The 22,056-nt window shown below is 39.7% G+C and overlaps 1 protein-coding gene across 1 annotated transcript in view; it reads right to left on the bottom strand.

Annotated features, from left to right (window-relative positions):
• LRIG3 (leucine rich repeats and immunoglobulin like domains 3) overlaps positions 1-21,856 on the bottom strand; it is a 44,168-nt gene extending 22,312 nt beyond the window's left edge. The window contains exons 1-3 of the mRNA XM_042793354.1: positions 21,518-21,856; positions 14,333-14,404; positions 13,929-14,003 (exon numbers count right to left, since the gene is read on the bottom strand). Coding sequence (XP_042649288.1) covers positions 13,929-14,003; positions 14,333-14,404; positions 21,518-21,699 — 329 coding nt within the window. The 5' untranslated portion in view covers positions 21,700-21,856. The remainder of the gene's footprint in view (positions 1-13,928; positions 14,004-14,332; positions 14,405-21,517) is intronic.
• Positions 21,857-22,056: the final 200 nt, after the last annotated feature.

Genomic DNA, 22,056 nt, shown 5'->3' with positions numbered 1-22,056 from the left:
GATGAATGATCAAAACTTAGGAGCTCTCCCCAGCTCCTAGAGATTACAGGCAAAGGCAATTTAAGTAAAACTACCAACAAGAATGTTGACTCTGGAAGGTGTTTGCCTTATTGGAAATACTTGCTCTGGATCAAATAGTACGCCACATATTTAAGATAGCATGGACAACCCTCACATATCCAATGGGTGTGGGGGGGATTACTGCTCAAGACAAAAAAGTCCTGACTCAAAAACTGAACCAGAATTTAGATTAATGGGCCTTCTGACCAGATGTGGGAATGGGTAAGTGATCTTGCAGCCCCTCCAACACTGTGCTTGTATCGTGTTTCATTCCTCAGGCTGTCTGGTAGAGGTACACTGTATTTTTTTAACTCTTAGCTGAAAGTATTTATAATAAATGGAAACAAATTACTTTAATAAAAAACAACAACAAACACCACCACCATGTGTCAATTCCACTGGCCAAATAAGACTGTGAGTTAGATAACAGGTCATAGAGCCTTGCCTTTATGCATTAGTTTGTTTATAAGGTAATTACTAACAAGGTATTAAAACTGCCAATTACTTGAGTGACGAATAAAATTTTCCTTGCAGTAAAAGTGTGCTCCAGCAGAAGCCAGCAATTTCCTGAACTGCACGCCTCCTAAATTGCAGTGTGAAAGTGTTCAGTTATAGAGACAGCTTGCACAGTGCTGTCTTTGTGTCAGCATTGCTCCATAAAACAGAAATTCCTCACAACTGGCAGGATAATAGCCCCTGTATTACAAAGTTTAGTTGGACCTAATGGAACCGAATAAAACTCTTATACAGCCTTCAGATTAGCACTTAAACTAACTGGTAAATTACCTGACACAGACCAAGTTACAACAAAAACAAACAAACAAAAACCCCATGTTGTTTCTTTCAAGGAACATTTTTCTTTTTTGGGGACAGTAAGGTCATTTTGTGGGAGAGAGCAACTTCTTTTGTTCACTGAAACAGAGCTACGCATCCAAGTCCTAGTCCATCTCACAATGAAAATCAAACCAGCCCTCACTGCACCTTCGTGCTTCCTCATATTTATAGAAGTTACTCAAATGCAAAATATGTAGTGAATGGTTCACTCCTTATTGCTCCAACCTCCTAGTCCAGTTTTCTCTTCAAAAAAAAAAAAAAGTTCCATAATTCACATCTGGAAGGAGATTACCCAGCACTGAACATACCCAAATAATTCTACATTAAAGCCCAGCTTTAGTGAAATGAGAAACTTCAATTCTAATTTGATTTTTCTTCACAATCATCACTAAATGAAAACAAATAAAAACAATGTATTAGCTTCCTCATAACTGCCAAATCACTGTCAAAATCAGTCAAGAAGGACATGTTTGAAAATGTAAGCCTATCTAATTGTCAAGGCAGAATCAAATAGTATCCCCTGTGTCAGCACAATGACATGCAAGTTTGTTCACCGCAAAAAAAAAAGCAAAACCAAAACAAACAAACAAAAAGACCACAAACGAAACAACTTTCCAGAAGAGTGCTGTTATTACTATGCTCAGACAAAAAGAGCTGCACACACCACCTTGGTTACACAGACCCCCAAGTGGAGATCAGAGCAAGAGATCCCCTGCAACACGAGAACCAGTGCATCAGGTTCTCATAGAAGTGGACCTGCAGCAATTTGATCACAATTTCTTCATGTGCAAGGAACAGCAACAAGCTGCAGCTTCCTTACAACTTCTCCTGATACCACTAAAGCAGAAGCACTGAGGAACACATATAAACCCACGAGAAATAACTGCATAATTTGAACATGCCTTTTACAATCTGAGTGCCTACACCCTGACTTGAAGCAAAAAAAAACAACAAAAAAAAAAAAAAAAAAAAAAAAACCACACACCAAAAAAAACCCAAAACACAACCCAAGAGTACAAGCAGACTGATTTAATTATTTTTACATAAACCTCTGTGAATACCAGCTTAAGACGGAATATCAGTTTTTTATTACGGCTATGAGACACCTTAGCTTTCCCTCTCAGTATTCATGACTTTAACCACACCACTAGGCCAAAACATCTATAACAGCCCTATCAATCATTATCTCAAGATTCATTCTATACAAACAACAGCTACAACATATCTGACATATTGACTTGTACTTTCCTTGCCTCTGGGGAAATATAAAGCAGGAGAGCAACTTCTGTATCCATTTTGTTAAGGATCTAGTTAACACCATTTAGACATAATGGTTCTTATGTGCTGAAAAAAACTCCAATTCTTAAAGATCTGAGATAGTATGACGAAATATCTCTTGATAAAGACTGTCAATATGTAATGTTTTCTACCTAAAAGAAATATCTATGCAAGCTTCATTACTCTGAGTCTATAACATGGAAACCCTAACACAGAAGCAGATTAAGACCTGAAGTCCTATCTTTTGTTTCTATTCAAAATCTCACCACAAAAAAGTACTCGTGCACTTTCTTCTCCAGCATAACCCTTTCTTGCAGGTAGATCTTGATCTGCTGTGTTTTTAGAACCTCTTAGTCTTATCCTGACAAGGAGCATGTGTAGGAGTCTGGATGTAGAGCAACCTGGTAAAAAACAAGTTGTCTAGAAAGACAATTTTAGAGAGCTGTGTCTGTGCAGGCCGTTCTACAAAGCTGCTAGATGTAAAATAACTGTTTTAATATCTGTGTGATTCTGGACTAACACAGTATCTCAGCTAAGCCCTAAGAGGCAGGATATAATGAATTTGCCTCACAAACAGGCAAATGAAATCATAGTAGGGTCTCTTGCTAAAGATTAAGAGGGTATATGTGCTGGGTTTGTGTGTGTGTGTCAGGGGGCTACAGCCGTGGTCCCTGTGAGAAGCTTCTCAAAGCTCCCACAGCTCCAAGTCTGGCCCACCTCTGGCCCCAGCCGAGCCAATCTGAGATGGTGGCTGCGCCTCTGTGATATTAATATATTTAAGAACCAGAACCTGAGAGGAGGAGGGGTTGTGAGGAGGAGTTGTGAGGCAGACACCTACGCAAACTCCGAGGTCAGTGGAAGAGAGGGGGGGATGTTCACTGGAGCAGAGACTCCCCTGCAGCCCATGGAGGTCCACAGTGGAGCAGATGCCCACCTGCAGCCTGTGGAAGACCCCACACCAGAGCAGAGGGCTGCACCCAGAGAAGGTCATGACCCTGAGGGAAGCCCATGCTGCAGCAGTCCATCACTGGAAAGACTGTGATCCGTGCCAGGGACCCATGCTAGAACAATTCAGGAAGAGCTGCAGCCCGTGGGACAGACTCATATCAGAGAAAGTCTGTGGAGGACCGTCTCCCCTGAGAGGTGCCCCATGCTAGAGCAGAGGAAGCGTGCGAGGAGTTCTCCCCCTGAGGAAGGAGCAGCAGAAACAACGGATGATAAACTGACCACACCCCCGTTTCCCTGCCCACTGCACTACTGTGAGGGGAAGAGGTCAAGAAATTGGGAGCAAAGATGAACCCAGGGAGAAGGGAGGGGGGAAAGTGGTTTTAAGGTAAGGTTATACTTCTCACTTTCCTGCTCTGATTGTTAAGTGGTGGTATTTCATTTAAACTGATGGGGTTTTTCTTCCTCTAATGAGCCTATCTTTTGCCTGTGACCATAATGGGTAAATCATCTCTCCCTGTCCTTGTCTCAAATCCTGAGCTTTTCGTTTTATTTTTCCCTTCCCATTCCTGATGGGGGGAAGGAGTGAGCAAGCGGCCGTGTGGTACTCAGTTGCTCTCTGGGCTCAAACCATCACAATACATAAAGAGGAAAAAGCACTCTGCTAGGGCTAGATATATCTTTCTAAGCACTGATGAAGCAAAGGCACTGGGGTTCATAGCTGTTTAGTTCGACCATCCTGTGTTCACACGTCTTCAATATTAGAGCTGGCTTGAAGGCAACCATATCAGAGCACAGGCACAGCAGATGTGACTATCCACACCTGAGCACATACCAGGTGGTCTCTACTACGTGCCTCTACAGCTCACAGCCTCCTTTTTCACATTTTTTCAGATCTTTGTGCTTGCTCCATCTGTTCTTCCCTCCACTCACCCACTGGTATCATACAACTCCTGGCATATCATCTATTGTTTCTTGCACTCCCCTTCCTGCCCTTCCAAACTCCTTGGGACTTTTGGAGTTCTTGTAAGAAACAGTGATGTCAAGACACTGAGTGGAAGAAAATTTAAGGAAAAATAAAAAAAAATAATTTATTTTAAAGATGAAATATCAAGACTGTCAAAATTCCTCAGAAAATGCTGGAAGACACATTGTCACTTTTAGGATAAGGCTAGACAACTTTAAGAAGCATGTATCAGAAGGAATAGTCTCGGTAATTCCTACAAGAAAGAGAAAAGAAAATGTATTTTTTTTTCTTTTGATTTCTACTCATTTGACTACTAAGCTGTAATGAACAATTACATCATTTAAGATATTATAATTACAGTTTCAAGCTGAATCCTACCCTTACAAAAAAATCCTGATATGAATGGGACTACATGTTCTTCTCACCATTAGACACCTAACTATACTGAATTAAGAACATCCACCATTTTTGAATCTTTGCAACTGTTAGATACAGTTGCCTTTCAAGTGAAACTGTTTCACTCCAAGGCCAAGATGCCAGAAATAGAGACAGGTTTCTGGCTCACTTCCAGTCCTACTGGTAGGTCTGCAAGTCTGATGCCTCCTTCACACACAGGCTTCTCACGTTCCTTGCAGTAAGCAGTTGCTCTTTCTTTTGAAGGTCTCCTCCATTCCATGACTCATGCCTGTCATTGCTCTTTCAAGCCAGATGTCAGCAAGTTCCTGCTCTTACTTTCTGTGCTTTTTGTGGTATACAGGCATAAAGTAGAAAATGGAAACTCAGAACTCTGTAGGCTACCGATACCCTCTCTGAAACTTGAGACCAAAGTTTTTTTGATTCCCAAACCAAGCATAAATTGGGAAAAGGGGAAGAGAAAGATGCAGAATGAAACAACTCTGGGATCAAGAGATGTTTTTCATCATCAAAAAGACAGAGGCAAATCCAAACTTCCCAACACATGATACTTCTATAGCAATTCTCTCCTGGTTCTGGTCACAGCATCAATATGTAATTAATTAAACTTTTCTTCCAAACTCTCTTCTTGATACCCTGGAGTCTGTTTCCCATTCCACTTTCTGGCCTTTAATAAAATCATCATAAGTTACTTCACGTGAGAGACAAGTGAAAGTGTAAATCCAACACTATATTCTACCAACAGTAAATAAAAGCAATGCAGGCGTAGCTATTTCAGCATGAGTTGACAACAGGAATAATAACCCATTGCAGACTCAGTGCACTCTCTTACTGTTAGTTAATTCTAAAATCTTGGACAATCTTAAGTGTGACCTAGATTAAAGCCAGCATAGTACCCTCCAATATTATAAATCATCCTTCTAATCTGATGAAGTAAGAACATCTATCCTTTACTGTTACACTGTCAACCCTCCCTTTTAGATGGTGCAGACCGAAGTCTAGGCACTTCAGAATGCACACCCTTCTAGATCTACTCCTAATCTTAACTGCTAATTCAAGGTGGGGGATGGTCTCCTAACCACTACTATTTTACTCAAGGCACCGAGTCATTACATTTCAGTGCTCTATTGCAATAACCATCTACCAGTTCTCTAAGACATAACCCCAACACTTAGGCCTGACCTCTTAACTTCGTTCTGACTTCCCTCATTTTACATACTGTGTGTTCTACAACTTGGCACCTCCTCCTTGGTAAAATTACCTAGCATTCTTCCATTTTGTCACACAGGAACAGTGTTCTCTATTTTTCTGATCCATTATTATCCTTTTTAATTCATCTCTTTCTTTAACACTGTCGATCAGAAGATCATGACAGTTTTTTCCACTGCAAATAGCTCATAAAACTTGCATTCTTTTCCATTCTCATTGCAAAAGCATTCGTCTAGGCTTTCACTACTTAATTTTTTTGCTACAACAACTTCTGGGTTTCTACATACTTCTGCCCTTTCCCATCATTCAGCCTAAATTGCTGCCATAAAAATCTCGTTTCCATGTCTGCAAGCCTGACTAAGACAGGTTCCTTTTCAAATTCTTTCATTTACTTCCTCTTAGTCTCCACACCAAATGTCAATGAGTGCAAGAACTAATTCCAGTAAGTTTCTTCGCTCTAGCTTTTTGCTTGAAACTTCAGACTAAGTCACACATGGTTTACCACCACTCTCATTTTTGGGACTTTTTCCAAATAGCCTTATGCCTGAAGCCCAGTCTGGCATTCCTCTACCCTTTCTTTCAATCCTTCTTCAAAACAAACTCTTCCAGGCAGCATCCAAATCTTAATCCTTCCCATAATAAAGTGGTAGCTGAAGAGATGACAAGGATGTAAAATATTTGACCAACATTTTCTTAATATTGGGAGCCAGGCTTCAGTTTAGCATGCTAGCTTTATAAACACACAATACCACTTTCTCTGGCAAGCGTAGAAGGGAAAAGCATCCACTCCTACTGAATGTAAGCTTTCATTTTCAGGAGTTGCATCTAAACCTCTTTCTTGTGACTGTAGCTTTCGAAATGCGAACTGAGACAGCATTCTCCTGGATTTTACACACAGCTTCCATTCCCAATCTACTGTGAGATGACAGAGGCAGATTTCTCATACCTACCCCTCTTCCAACTAACCTTGCAAACAAGGATTACGAAAAAAACTGCTATCTTTGAAGAAGGCCCTTCTCAGCTTTCCTCATTAAGTTACTGCCACAGAGCGTAAACTATCACTGTTACTTCCACACTGCCAGATGGGACAAATGTACAATCTATTTTGCATGTTTGCTTCATTTAATTGAATTTTACTTTTCAATATGACTACCTAAAGCATGATCTGGGATGCCCATTATCACAAAATGTATTTAAATATACTTCCCCACATTTTAAACAGAAATGGACACACACTAATAAAATAAAATCCCTTCTAAATAGTATAAGGGATTAATCACCACTTCAGTAACCATGTTTGTGCATAAAGTTAGATAGACATTTAAACAGTGTGTTGATTAGTCAAAGCCAGGATATGACAGTACACGCTAGAATTTTGGAAGAGTATCTTTTTGGAAACAAAGACTTTTTTTTTTAAACCAAGGATGAAAATCAGTGACCAGCATATGCTCTATTATTCCCTCCCATATAAGGAAGGTAAGACTATTTTGTTTTTCCTGGTAAGGGGAATGGAAGCAAGCACAAAGTTGCGTACAATACAGATGAATTTGCACATCTTTAGTCACAAGCTCAGCATTTTGTTTAGCAAATAACTATGACAAGCCACTTCAATTTAAGAGTTAGTTTACTTAGTTTTAAGAGCTATGAAGAAAAATCCTTTTTTAGATTACATATTTAAGTTAGGTAGCCTGAACAATCTCATTCACCCTGAAAGCCCTTCAAGTGAAGATACTGACACTGCAGTATCATAAACTCCACATACTGAAAATTTGTATCACATTGGAGTTAGCTCTGTCTCCACTGTCTGATAGCACAATGTTTTAACAATCTCAAGAAACAATCATGTTGTAACCAGGTCTTTCATCAATGGGATTTTATTCAGATCAGAGCAAAGCGTGCTGTCCGCTGAAGACATTTTACTGATGACTGAAATCAGGATTAATGAGCAACTAAACAAGGAAGCAGGAAGGAGCTAATATAGGAAGACATAAAGGTAAGTCTGGGCTCTTCTGGTAACAATTTTAAAATTTCAGAGCTTATTTATGAAGCCTAATACACACTAAAACTTGCAGATTATCTTCTCCAATTAATTCCCCACTGCAGCTGTGCACATTAGATGAGCAACAAGTAGAACCTTCCATTCAGAGCACAGACTATGGTCTGGACCCAGAAAAACTTTTTAGTTATTCCCTGGGGTTTTGTTTGCTCTACGTGATCAAAACTTTTTTTTTTTTTTTAAAACAAATCATTGTTGATGTCTTAGATAATTTTGCTATTTTTTTTTCCTTTGAAGATAATTAATTTGTACTTTTTTCAGTACAGCAATTCACTTCCAGCTTTTAGGTGTGCTTTTCAGAAGTGTTCACTGAACACCAAAGGCCTGAGTTTAATAATCAAGTAATCATAACCAAGTTATCAGAGTCATTTTATAGTGGCTGATCAGAAAGCTACATTTAGAGTTGAAACAGTTTTGCTTACTATGAAAACTTGTGACCCCTGCAATCACTTAAGACTGGCTGCTTTACAGTCCTTTTGTCCTGTTTTTATCTCCTGACCAATCTTTTTTCTTAATACTTTTTGTTCATTTACCTTTTCAAACACCCGGGACACAAGACACATGTCTTCAAAGATGATGCATTTGAACTCAGCATATACTGAGCATTACAAACCAAATGCTGTAGAAAGCCTTCAGAAAAGTGACTTGTGGATTCAGTCCAGCACCTAACAAACCAGTGGGCACATTTCAATACAGCTCCTCAATACTTGCAACATTTTTCATCATCTCAGTACTCAAAAGTGAATGGCCATGAGATTCCTTGTTTTAATTGCCTTAAAGGTTTCCTGTACAGATGGGGTTGGAGCATCGCCTCAGAACAGCAGAGGAAAACCTGTACCATGTTGCATATTTCGTATGTCTCTTATGAACAGAAGACTTCACATTCTGAAGAAAGTGGGAACCCAATACAAACCACATATTAATTTAAAACTTGGAAGACATTACTGACCTGTAAATCATCCATGCTCCTTTTACTTCCGCACCATGAACTTTGTATTTTCCACTCTAACTTTAGTAAGACCGAATATTTGTTTGTGTTCCAGACTAGCATGAGCAGTCTTTACAACATAAGCTACAAGGATATTTCCATCTAAATCACCTGCACCATATGTAGTAGTGCTTTTAAATAAAATAATTTCTAGTCAATAAAATGTAAAATCACAAGTTTATTTAAAACACTCCATCATTTGAAGCTAGCCTAACATCAGAATTTCAATATATACACTAGAGACTTTGGTATGTACAGCTTTTCTAGTCCCTCCAGACAGCAAGATGATTACTATATAACGTATTCTGGGTGTGGGTAATAAGAAACATGGATTTTTAACATTAATTCTAGTTCTACATATACATTTTGGTAACAACAGTAAAATTTAGTTGTGGAGGCAGAATGCTTTAATACCCAAAGCTGTTCTGTCTCTTTAAAGTCACTGCTGCTTTCCACAGTAATCAAGGATATAGTGCACTGATGATGTTGTATGCTGTCTGCAATTACGTATTTTTTAAAATTCCACAAGTAAAGTAGCATGGGTTTCTTATTTAAAGTGTATATCCTTAAACAAAACCTTAAAATATGTTGCAGCATTTGCAAATCTGTGTCTCCCTTACAAAGCACTCATCACACTAAAAGTAGTTAAGTTTTTCTGCAGTTTTAAAGTAAAATCCCTATGCGAACAGTAGTTAGTAGTTAAACACCACACAGGACTTCTATACAAGGCTACTGTACTTATACTAATTGGTTTCGATCTATTTCTAGATTCAACCTAGGTACAAAACTTTACAGCAATGATGGACCTAAAAGGCAACAGTACATTACTGGGTGGCATCTGTACATTATGTATTTGTGGTAACCAGTATTCTCCCCAAAAGCTTATGTTATCCAGTGCTTGGGGGAACCTGGCCTCCTGGCTAGAGCTACTGGGCTGACTGGAAAGCTGGCAATCTCTGGCAAATGGCTACTTTAATAAACTGCTCTCTTCCTGCCTTCTCTCACAGAAGACAGAGAAAAGGGCTGGGTGTCTGAGGAGATAAAAAAAAAAAAAAAAAAATCAATTTCAAATAATTGACTTAAATCATCAAACATGCTGAAAGATGCAATCAGACCTTTGCAAGTAAAATTACCGTAAAACAGGCATGCCCAAGTCCATTGGCTAGACATTTCAAAAAGAACCTAACTTTAGACATATAGAAGTTAGTTTAAAATAGACATCTTAGATGGGCTTCAGTAGGAAAGTCATCTGAATTATCTTAGGGAAGACCAATCACTTCAGAGCATGCCTTTTCTTCTTCATTCACCCTGAAGAGAATCTGTAGTTAGTATCTCATACTTACTATGTCAAACTGTCAAGAATTTAGGGCAGGGAAGATGAATCCTACCCTTTGCTCTGTCCGGAACACATTATATCTGTTAGTGTCAGACAAGTCATCACAGTTGCACAACCTAAATCCTCCTGACTAGATTTAGCCCCAGGTACCACCCATTTAGTTCACAGAAGCTTCCAGATTCCCAGGAGGCTTGGAAGCTTTCCTATGCCATGTGACAAGATACATACTCATCACATGAATAAAATCATAGATGCATCTCCAGCCATGTAATGAGAGTGTGCCTGCATGTTCTTGTATACTGCTTCACATAGACATCAGGTCTTCCCAGAGTGGTGGGGGGTGTGTGCCTGTCTGACACTTTCCTCTCCCATGGTGTTCAACTCTCAACTGGCATCCATAAAAACAAAATGTTGCCATTGTTATTTCATGTGGCAGACAGACCATGAGACAAATATCTACTGCTCGAGGTATGTTTACCCTGCATAGTTCAACAGTATGTAAATGTCTAAGCTAGATAAGTATCAATTAGATAGCTAGAAATGAGGTAGCTCCAGAAATGGAAACAACACTAACATGATAATCCACCCATGCTTGTTTATACTGTTCAAAGAATCTAGACATACAGTGCTGTATGGAGATACCTGCACTATTATTCACTGTAGACATACCAGCAGTGTAATTTCCTTTGCAGGGCAGGAAAATTCTTGCAGAACAGGTAAAATTCTAAGGCTCTCCAGGTGAGTGACAAGTACTAAGAAGTGAAAAAAATGTCTTGCAAGAAGATGCTTTCTTCAACAATGAAGATTTTGGCAAGAAAGGAGGGCACCACTTCCACAGCATTCCTTGAAGACTCCTTGGAAAAAACAACTGGCTTTTCAGCTGACAGTAATGAACTAACATATATGTATCTCATAAAAAATGTAATCAAATCAAGTCTCAGAAGACTAGCACCCTCTTTTCTGCTACTATTTGAAAGTCAGAACAAAGACTCAACAAGGAAATGGTGGCTTGTTTTGGAAAGGCTCCACAGCCTCCTTCCATATAAAAGTTTAAAATCATGAAGAAAGTCATTAGATGTTTCAAGTACAGCTATTCTTTGAAGAGTTGTTCTAAAAATTATATTCTAATTGCTCCATATCATGACTTAGATACATTAACTCAGTTTGATTCAACACCCAACACAGAAAAAATAAGTGAACATATTTTTTCACTTCTTAAAAAAAAAAAAATAATCATTTGAATGAATGTTTGTCCATTTATGATACCACTATATTACATATATTTTCATGACAGACAACTGCTGTATGTTTATTCCTCTTTATTTACATTATTTTCTGTAAAATTAGATTTAACAGCTTTACATAAGTAACTTCTAACCTGTAAGAAAAGGAAGCTTGAGGGAGACCTTATTGCTCTCTACAACTACCTGAAAGGGGGCTGTAGGGAAGTGGGTGTCCATCTCTTCTCCCATGTAGCAAGTGACAGGACAAGAGGAAACAGCCTCAAGTTGCACCAGGTGATATTTAGATCAGGTATTAGGAAAAACTGAAGGGGTTGTCAAGCATTGGAACAGGCTGCCCAGGGAAGTGGTTGAGTCACCATTCCTGGAGGTATTTAAAAGACATGTAGATGTGGTGCTCAGGGACATGGTTTAGTGGTGGACTAGGTTAATGGTTGGACACAATGATCCTAAGAGTCTTTTCCAACCTAAACGGTTCTACGGTTCTATTCTTTATTTTAAAGAGAAACCTTTGCAAAAGAAACAAGATGCCTTATTTTTTGAACAATGTAATAACACTCTCTAATTTTATATTCTGTGTAGGTCTGTTTTGATGCAGAACAAACAATTGTTTTAACTATTATACACTAACATTCATAAGTTAATGTAAAACTTTTAAATTACATAATGAATTATTTCTACCATAGTAAACTCAAAGAATCTGCTATGGACATAGAACATTAAATCTTAGCTGTAGCACACTTATATTCAGTAATCTCCCGGCACCACACAGAAGTAATGGAAATTAGAATGAGAACAAGCTAACCCCTAACCAGACCTACTTTAACTGTACTGGTAATATGATAACAGCTTTTAGAAATACTTTTCTTTTTTTTTTTTTAAGTGTCAGTATGTAGCGCAGAGCACAGATCTAACAAAGGTTTTTCCATGTTTGACCACCTGAGTAAATGAACCAAGCTAGTGACCTAAGGATATGTAACAGCCAATCCAGCAGTGACTGATTTTCATTTATTCTCTCAAAGGAAAAAAAAAAAAAAAAAAAATCTTTCCACAGCTGAAAAAGGATGATTTTAGGTTCATCTAAACTAGTTAAGTTTCCATGAGAAGGACTAGAGGAGATGCTAAGAGAAATTCTCAACTTTGTATTCATCAGAAGTAAGGCAGGAGGATATAAACCACTTTATTATGTTAGTATTTCCAACCTTGTGATGAAAAGAACCTTATCAAGGTGGTAAAAAAAAAAAAAAAACACAACAAACAAACAAACCAACCTTCAGATCAATTAAATGCTTAAACTACAGAATGCTATGCCAGTGTAAAAATAATATTAACACTAATGAAAAATAGAAGATACCCTTAAATGCAACAATTTTTGTCAGACACCATCTGCTTTTTCTTTCATTTTTTTCTGACTCTGATCTGTAAGAAACCACATCAGTATCAAATGTCACTTAGTTCTTATTCAAACAGAGCAGGCCAGACACAGCGGCTGCACCAGCTGACTTAGCTGACCTGGGCCTAGAGTAAAAACAAACCCCTATAAATCACCAGATGCAAGCAATTGAATAGTGATCAATTTAATTAACTGAACAACTTTCCAAAGTTTACTGTATTGTTTTAGCCCTTCAGGCTTCTTCAAAAAAGGTAACTTGCAATTTGTATTCCAGGGCAGAATTTGGCCAGAGGGCTACACATTACTACCTTTAGATTCCCATTGATAAAACGCAAATCTCACACATGAAAAACATGTCTTCCCTGCCCCTCCCCCCCCCCCAATTAGTAGTATGATAGTAACTACTTTTGTTAGGAGTTCCTTCAATATTTTAGCGAAATTAGGTCACAGGAAGAAAAAAAAAAAAAAAAATCAAACTGATTTCAATTGAAAACCTCAGAAATAAAATTTCCTTTAAAATCAGCTGTTTTGGTTGTGGGTCCTATATGCCTTTTACAACTTTATACCTGTATTACAGATGCCACATCAAGTAACCTAATAATTTCTTTCAAACAAAACAATGAACATAGACATAATCCTGTGTCACAATTATATGTATTAACTGCAGCCATAAAAAAAAAAAAAAAGTCACACATTAAAATGGGCTCAAAAAGACATTTTAAAGGTATTGGCAAAACATCTTCTAACCTAGATACTTGTCCTGAAGCTGTGTCTTGAGGGGATTTCCCCATGTTGCCCACTGAAATTAATGGAATTCTGCCATGATTTAATGCAAGTGGGATTTCAGCCAAGATGCATAATGATAGAGTATAACTCTTGTTTTAAAGTCTGCATTGTACAAGTTTGTGTAACGTTTTCTAATGTTTGTACAATGCCTAGCACAACAGGGCTGAGGCTTCTGGGCACTACCACAACATAAATTAATTCTAATGCACTCTTTGTATCTGAGGGAAGCATAAAAACTACAAGGATTAAACTCAATTATACACATTTTAAACAACCTGCTAAACAATATGACATAATCAACTTCCTAACCACAAGCTGCTCTATTTCCAATTATTTCACTTTAATCTCTGTAATGCACATATTTCCATGAACCCTGCAGAGTTAGTTCCACTAACTAGGGACAAGAGTAAGATCTACTTACAAAGACAGAAGAGTTATATTTGCAGAGACCGGTCCCAGATCTGGAATGATCTCCAGTTCGTTGTTGTTCAGCTTCCTATTAATATTAGAAAAGGGAGAGTCAGCTTTGATGTTAATCAGAAGTATGTACATTGGACTTGGTAAATTGCTAAATAGTGTCACCCCAAAATTCACAAATAATTCCAGTTTCATGTAATGTAAAATATCAGAACCACAAACATCATTGTTTTCCAACCAATTATCCCTAGAGAAGTAGCTATACAATTAGCATATACAAACACTGGTTGGGGGTTTTTGGTTTTGGTTTTTTTGGGGTTTTGGTTTTTGTTTTTTTGTTTTGTTTTTTTTTTTTTTTGAGGGGGGTTGTTTTGTTGGGTTTTTTTTAATTAAGAAAAATTAACTTACACTTCCTGAAGACTATGAAGGTGATCCAAGAGACTGGTCTTGATTGAAGATAATTTGTTGTGACTTAAGTCCCTATGATGTTACAAAAATAAACAGCCTGTCAGTTTTGCCATAAAATATGGGGTAAAGCAATACAATTTAAATTCATATTACATTATCATTTGTTTCCAAGTACATAAAAGGGGGTTTTTGTATTAGTAAAATTAGAATTGAGTATACAAGGTATAAATAAGTGTGAATACCTTGATCACTGCCAGCAGTGTCCAAGAATTTGCTATACCCCTAAACAATTTAGAACTGTTCACTGGGATGTGTGTAAGACCCATGAATAACATCTTAAGATTTTGACTCATATACACCAACAAAAAACCCTTTCCCCCATCTCTTCACAATAAAATATCTGGCTAAAGCAACCTCTTGGTTACATGGAAAATTCATAAACCAATACCCATTGCAGCCTCATTCCTTAAGTCAATCATAATATTTGTATCATTCACTCTTCTCACTTCTCTAAATCAGTGCACAGATTCTAAGTACACAATGAGGACTGTCCATAAATCTCAATTCTATTTTCATGCTTTCACACAATTCAGGATTCAATTCCCAAATAACCAAATTTAATAAAGATCTTAAGCAATATCAGAAGATAACAGACACAGAAAGGTCTAATTTTATTCTGAGTTTTAAGTTATCTGTATACTAATAATGCCACACTTAATCACACTGGAAGAAGTAGCTTGAGCACTTAGCTTGTGTTACTTTGTACTGAAGAACCCAAATATATATTGATGCCGTTTATAAGAAATCTTGTTAGCAACTTTGCCGTGTTTGCTACAAAACAAGCTAGGGTGCCAAGAATGCTATGTTTTCTTGACCACTGTCAAGAAATTATTTTCCCTACAGACACCATGCATCTTTACCATATGTCCTCTTGAACATCTGACAATACCATAAAATAAGCGTCCAAAGAAACTTTTGCTGTAGCCTCAGAAGTACTGGAAACATCACAGAAATAAAAGAACAACCATACAAGAGAAGGCAGAGAAGGTAACTACGGAAACTCACACATCTATAGAGATCTGAACAAGTGCTACAGACTCACGACTGGTCTTGCAACCACAGCTAGCCTTGCTGAAGACATCCCCCCTTAGTCACTCACCCACCATAATATGCACCTTCCCACTCCTCACTACAGCCCTTCACTACCTCACCTGCAACCAAATCAGCCATCTGCCAAGCACTTGCTGGACACTGAAACACTGAGTTTATCCAAGCCAGCAAACAAAAACTGCACTATTTTTAACGAGTTGTTAAACTCACTCCAGTGAGAGTTTGTCATGCAGACACATAAAGAATTGCATCAGCACGCTTCAGCAGTGAGCTGCTGTAGCATCAGGTAAAGGTAAAGAAATTTCTCATACTACATGACACTTTTCCCCATGCTAATTAAGCACTGAACAGTCATCCAACATGCCTGGGGTCCTCATCAAGCCATGCAGACATGAACTGTATTTCAAGTTGAACCTATGAGTCTACTCTCCATGTGAAGTTCTGAAGCGAAGAAACCTGATGATCTGCATATCCTTGCTTCACCCTAAATCAAGCCAGGTGCAGGGTCTGTGGTAGGTGTTCTGCTCTTTGACTAAGCCCTGAACAACTGCAGATCCAGAGAACTCTGCTTTCTCTGCACTCACCATTGTGTATCCTCAGACACAGATGTAAACCTGCAACCCAGCCAGGCACCCCCCCTTCTTCAACAGTACACAGGGACAGTAAAACCATGTTTCAGACTCCCACAACTGCTTGGTGCTTTATCCAATACTTGTTCAATGTTGCCAGGACAATTCAATTGTCCTTTTTGTCCTCCTCTGGAGTCAGCAGTTAAAAAAAATAAAATAAATAAATAAAATCTAACATTAAAAGTAATCCCAAGCACCAGTGCCTGGCTCAGGGCCATGGGCAGGGAGGAGATGTGTGCTACGCTTCCCAAGCCAGGGCTGCACGGGAGCAGGAACACAGCAGGCCTGCAGGTGCGAAACGCATTTCCAGCACAGAAAAAATAAACAAATAAAAATAAAATAAAAAAGAAAAGGGGTGTTGGGGGCTGGTGGGGAGCCACATAGAGAAGGGGAACATCCTCCACCACCTTCAGGTGGCCACAGAAGGGATGCTTCCTGAGACTCAGCTCTGGACTCAAGCACCTAATATATATCCATGCTTTCTTCCAGGTGTCTAAACCCCTACTGATTTTCCTCTTAAAAATGGAAAACCAATACAGTGTTAACATTTTCAAAAACCCACAAATGTTAGTTTCATCACTATGATTTTGAGTTCTCCTGTAAATGAGGTTAACCACACTTGAGTTAGAGGACTGCATCTTTCACTGCTTAAAAATCTAGTGCAAACATTCGTCTTGCCGTAGACTGGAGAAAAATCCCTTTGTTTAACATGTGAAGACATTAGCTGCATGGATTTGAAACTCTCATACTGCACACTTAAATACTGAAAAAATATGCTGTTACAAAGATCTAGATGGGAATCTAACTTGGTCCTTTAAAGCAGACATAGACAATTTTTACCCTTAAACTTAATTCAATATTTGGCTTTAGTCTGTAGGGATTGCAAGAACTATGCAAATAAATAATGAAAATTCAGTGAAGTTATGGCTGTTAGTGCTTAATATGTTACTGTTCTTCATGTTTTAGACAAGACTTAGGAATCAGTAATTATTTCAACAAAGAGCTTTCAACATTAGTGCTAAAAACCTGCATTTCTTCATTTCATCTAAAAACCCTCCAAAAAGTTTATTTAAAACATGTTTGCCTAAAGGACCTACCAGACAGTAACAGACGTGAGTAGATTTGTTCTGCTGGAGTTATAACATGTTAAAAAAAAAAAAAAAAATCTGGCAGAGTCCTTAAACTATAAAAATCCTGCAATTACAACCACTGCTGTGCATGATCACCACACTGGAGCCAGACACTTTCACTCATAGCTCAAGCTCACATCCATCTGGAGTCTATCAAGGCAACCGTGAGCGTAACAACTTACACTAGGTTTCAAACTATGTTTTTTGTGTTTGTTTTTTAACACTAAAGATACCCTCAGATTTTCCACGTAGCACCTACTCTGAAAAATACATACATACAAATTCCTCATTCCTGCTTTACTTACAGCAAGCTGTCAAATATGAGTTGCAAAAAAACTCAAGGCAAAAAAATCAAACCTCCAGACAATACTGAATAGCCTGTTTCACACAGCTGTATACATGCTTGTCTACCAACTGTTGGATAAAATATGTATTATAAATATTTTATTAAACATTATTCCAGTACTACTGGCATGAGAAACTTTGGGAAAAAAAAGCCTTGCAAGTTACAATTTTATGTCAAATTAAAGTGGTTGGAAGTGAACCAAGATTTAAAATATTTGCCTTTTACTAATATTCTAAGTAAAGCTTAAGTCTATAGAAGTTTCTGAAACCTAGATTTTTATATTCTGAAGATGTCTCAGACCCAGTGCTTCTTTCATCCCTGGTGCAAAGCTACAAGTACATTTCAGTCCAATTCATTTCTCAATGTATCTTAAAACAAGTCTGAAGTTTGAAAATTAATCAGTATTTTTCCTTCATAGAAATGGAACTGACAACTGTAAAACACTGAGTTTATTACTATGCATTTTCCATTTCTGAATTTTCCTTGTCTGTTAAAACCACATTACAAGTGGGGAGAAAGTCTCCTCTGTGATTACTTTTGCTACTAGAATTTCAAAAGCCATGAAAGATGTAACAGTGAATGCACTCAGAAACTTCAGAAACCAGATTAAGAAATTCTTTATAACAATAGAAAGTATATATATATGTTCTTCACCTCAGATTTCTAATAAAAGTGATTGAGTATTTAAGCAGAATTGCCTCCACTTGAAAAAGCATGACATAGTTTTTGAGGCCCTTTAAGAACTCATTTTATGAAAGAAACTATTTTCAATATTCTATTACATGTATGACCATATTTCATAACTCACAAGTCTCTGTGTTAGAAAGCTGAAATATAACTCTGAACATCAATGTTTGTGTGATAAAAAAATTGAAAGGAAGGCCTAATGCATAAAGGGAGAGGGCAAGTGTTTCTTCACACATTTTATAAATATAACTTTCAGACTCTAACTTAATTTACAACACTTAGTCACAATTATCATCTTCTTCCTTAGAGAACTCAGAAACCTGAGCCCCAAGTCAAATTTTAAAATGCAAATCCAGCAACAGCTTCTTAATCAGTCCCACTGGGGCCTATAGAGCTGCTAATTCAGCAGAAATCAGGAGAGCTGAAAAACAAAAAGCCAGGCTGTAGCTGTTTTAAGACACTGATCCAAAGTGACTCATAAATCAGCTTGCTATGTTCAAGTTTTAGTCTGGAAAATATTGAAAAACAGCTGTGAAAACCATACAGCCCTTTTTTCTGGCAATTCTGGTAGAGAACTAGAGGATTTATAAAATGTAAATACTAAAGATGTAATACAAACACAAGTGAAAACCATCTTTCAGACTTTCCCTCCTGCCCCACCGTCAGCTTTAGCATTCCTTGGTGAACCTGGCAAGGGGTACGGCAGTGCCACCGGGAGTTTACACACATGGAGGACACCGGCCAATGCTCAACACTACCTCCCTCCGCCTCTGGCTCTGCTACACCAGCTCTAACAAAACCACATTCTCAGGACACACATCCTGGAAGCAAATGGAAATCTAACTTCAAAACTGTTTGTACACAAAACCATTACAAATGTTTATCAGTTTTCAGTGGACTGTTATCTTCCATGAAGGCAGGCTTACAGAAGATGGTATTTTTGGCTAGAATTGCCACTGTAAAGTTGGCAATTATAGCCTGTTTACACCCCATTTTGTGAAGCCACTTGCGTACAAAGCAGTAGCCTCATGCCACCAAAAAGAAGGGGATGTAACTCAGTGCTCAGACTTATTTTTTATTTCCCTCCTTGTCCATTCTGAGGTCACACAGCCTTTCCACATTAGACACTCATTTTATTTCACTGGGAGATCTGAACACAAAAGGAATGAAAGAGTGAAACTGAGCTTCAAAAAACCAACTTCATCCAATCTGCTCTCCATCCGGGCAAGTAGATGGATGGGCAGAGGAAGGCGTAAAGCCTAACGTGGGTGTAGACCTTCTCAGGCACAAAAGCTTTCACTCTCCTGCTTGGGCGATCCCACCTTAGTATGTTGAGAACATGGTGTAATAGCTGTTGTTTTCTAAAGAGGATTGGAAAGCCTGCAATTAAACTACTAGCCTTTGGCTATACCTGCTATGGACTTCCATGGAAAACACTGTAAACGTATATCTATAAAATTCATAAACAGACTTTTACAATTTGTAAATGCACAGTTTGTTGCAACAATAATCCAAAATAGTCCAACCTTTTTTGCATATGTAAAACTGAAACACATTATGATCTTGCAGATTGCGCAATCCCAGCTCCAAGTACTGGAGTAGCTGGAAGTAACAGACAACGCAGAACTTTTCCTTGTTCTCTTGTTAAGAAGAGGGGAAGGAAGAAAGAGCAGGGTACTTCTAAGGCATTTGACACAAACAAAAGAAATATTTACACAAAAGGGGCCAGATCACATGGTTTGGTGACACCTAAAAGATGTTCTTCTGTGATTTTAAGAGCAAGTGACACAGCTGTCCAATGAGTAATCACAGCAGGGTTTCTTACAACAGACTAAAGCTTATTTATACAAGTGGAACTTATTTTCTCACACTTTTAAAGGAATGTGAACTTACATAAGGACAATTTACACTACCAAGGGAATTCTAATTAGAAAAACATCCCTTGTGCCAACAAAAAAGCCCTGAAATGTGTTTTATTGCCTCTCAGTAACATAAGTGGAAAAGACAAATTTGGATTACTGCTAATGCAAAATGCTTTTTAAAGCAACTCTAAAAATGAAAGCTCTGTGATTTTCCCCCTTGTTTTTTCGTTTAGCATGCTGTCACACCTGAATTCTAACTTAACTGTGCTAAAGTACGCTAAGCTAAGAAATTAAGCTATGAAGCTTAGCTTAGTATCAAAAAGGCCTTAAGTTTTGTCAGAAAACTTATGTCAGCATACCGAAATAGTTCAAAAGAACAGGAGGACTGAAATTTAATAGGAAGCAAAACCAGTTGTTGAATGTAAAGCAGATCCGGTATCTGATTCGTATGCTTCAATCACATAAACCAAAAGAGGGGAAAAAAACCCAACCCAAAACAAAACGTTTCTTTCCCCTCACACTTTCCTATGCCCCTCCTGGAAATATTCAACTCCCAGAGCCATTCCTATGTTCAGTTCCATATGGTGTCAATACAGCCATCCACATTTCATGAGTAAAGCAGCATGACCTCCAGACGAGGCAATTGAACGGAATTAGCCACAACTAATTGAAAGTCTTCCTGTTTACTTTAAAGTCCTTATCTCAATCTGCTTTGGAAATGTAATAGAAAATTAATACGACTAATATAGAAGGTCTTTGAGTGACAAGAGATTAAAAACAAATGTGAAAAGTCCTTCAGCTATTTTCAGGCTTTTAGAAAGCTCCCATAATTTATGCTTTGTCCATAAAAGTTTGTCACTGAAAGTAAATTTTCTGCAGATGGCATTTCAGTACGCGTTCCTGCGGATTCAGTGAATCCGTGCCACCGGACCGAGCGGGACAAGCTCCAGCGACAGCAAAACCATTAAAGCAAAAACTACCAGGGAACGAAGTGGAAGAACTACGCAAATAAAACCGAGACCAGCTCTCCCATCGCACAGATCAGCGTTAACCTGACGATTATAACACGCTTCCCAAGGAAGCCCTCAGAACTTTCTTCCTCCCCTCTCCGAGTGCCGAGCCGCGCTGCAGGGCCCGGTTTCAGCCCGGGCGCTCACCGCCACCGCCTCCCGGGGCCGCGGCCCACCCGATGGACCCCGCCCGCCCCGCACCTCACCACCGGCACCTCCCGCTTCGCTCCGCCGCAAAACCCGCGCTGCCCTTCCCCAAAGCCCGCCCGCCGACGGGACGGCAGGTCCCGCCGGGCACCTCGCCCCGCCACGGGCAGAAGATGGCGGATCGGGCGCGGGGCCGGCACCCCCTGCCCCGCCGCCACCACCACCACCACCACCCCCCGCGGAGCCCGCCGCCCCGATACTCACAGCTGCACCGCCCCCCGCGGCAGCCGCTCGGGCAGCCGGCTCAGCTCCAGGCGGCTGCAGGCGACGAGGTGCCCGGCGCAGCGGCAGGGCGGGGGGCACGGGGCGGCGGGACCCCCCAGCAGCAGCAGCAGCAGCAGAAGGGCCAGGAGGGCGACGGGCGCCGCTCGGGGCCGGCGGGGCATGGCGGGCTCGCAGCCGCTGCCCGCGCTCTCCCGTCCCTGGCGCTCCCTCACTGACAGAGCCAGGCGCGGCGCGACCTCCCGCCTCTCAGCGCGGGTGGCGGCTCCCGCTCATGCCCCGGAGCCGCTGCCAAGGGGGGAAAGGCGGTGGGAGACGGGGCGGGGGGGGGGGGGGGGGGGGGGGGGCTTGGAGAGCGTAGAAAAAAAGTAAAGGGAGAAGCGGGATGGGACGCAGGGGAGGGAGGGGGGGCTCGGGGCGCGGCCGGCCGCCAGCCACTCCGCAAACTTTCCGCTGCTTCAGCCCGCCTCTGCGCGGCCGGGGGAGCCCCGAGCGCGGCCCGCCCCGCCGCAGCCCCCTCC

Source organism: Tyto alba, unplaced genomic scaffold, assembly GCF_018691265.1.
Source record: "Tyto alba isolate M040663 unplaced genomic scaffold, T.alba_DEE_v4.0 Super-Scaffold_2, whole genome shotgun sequence".
Classification (NCBI taxonomy): Eukaryota; Metazoa; Chordata; class Aves; order Strigiformes; family Tytonidae; genus Tyto; species Tyto alba.
This window is presented reverse-complemented; position numbering and strand designations above follow the sequence as displayed.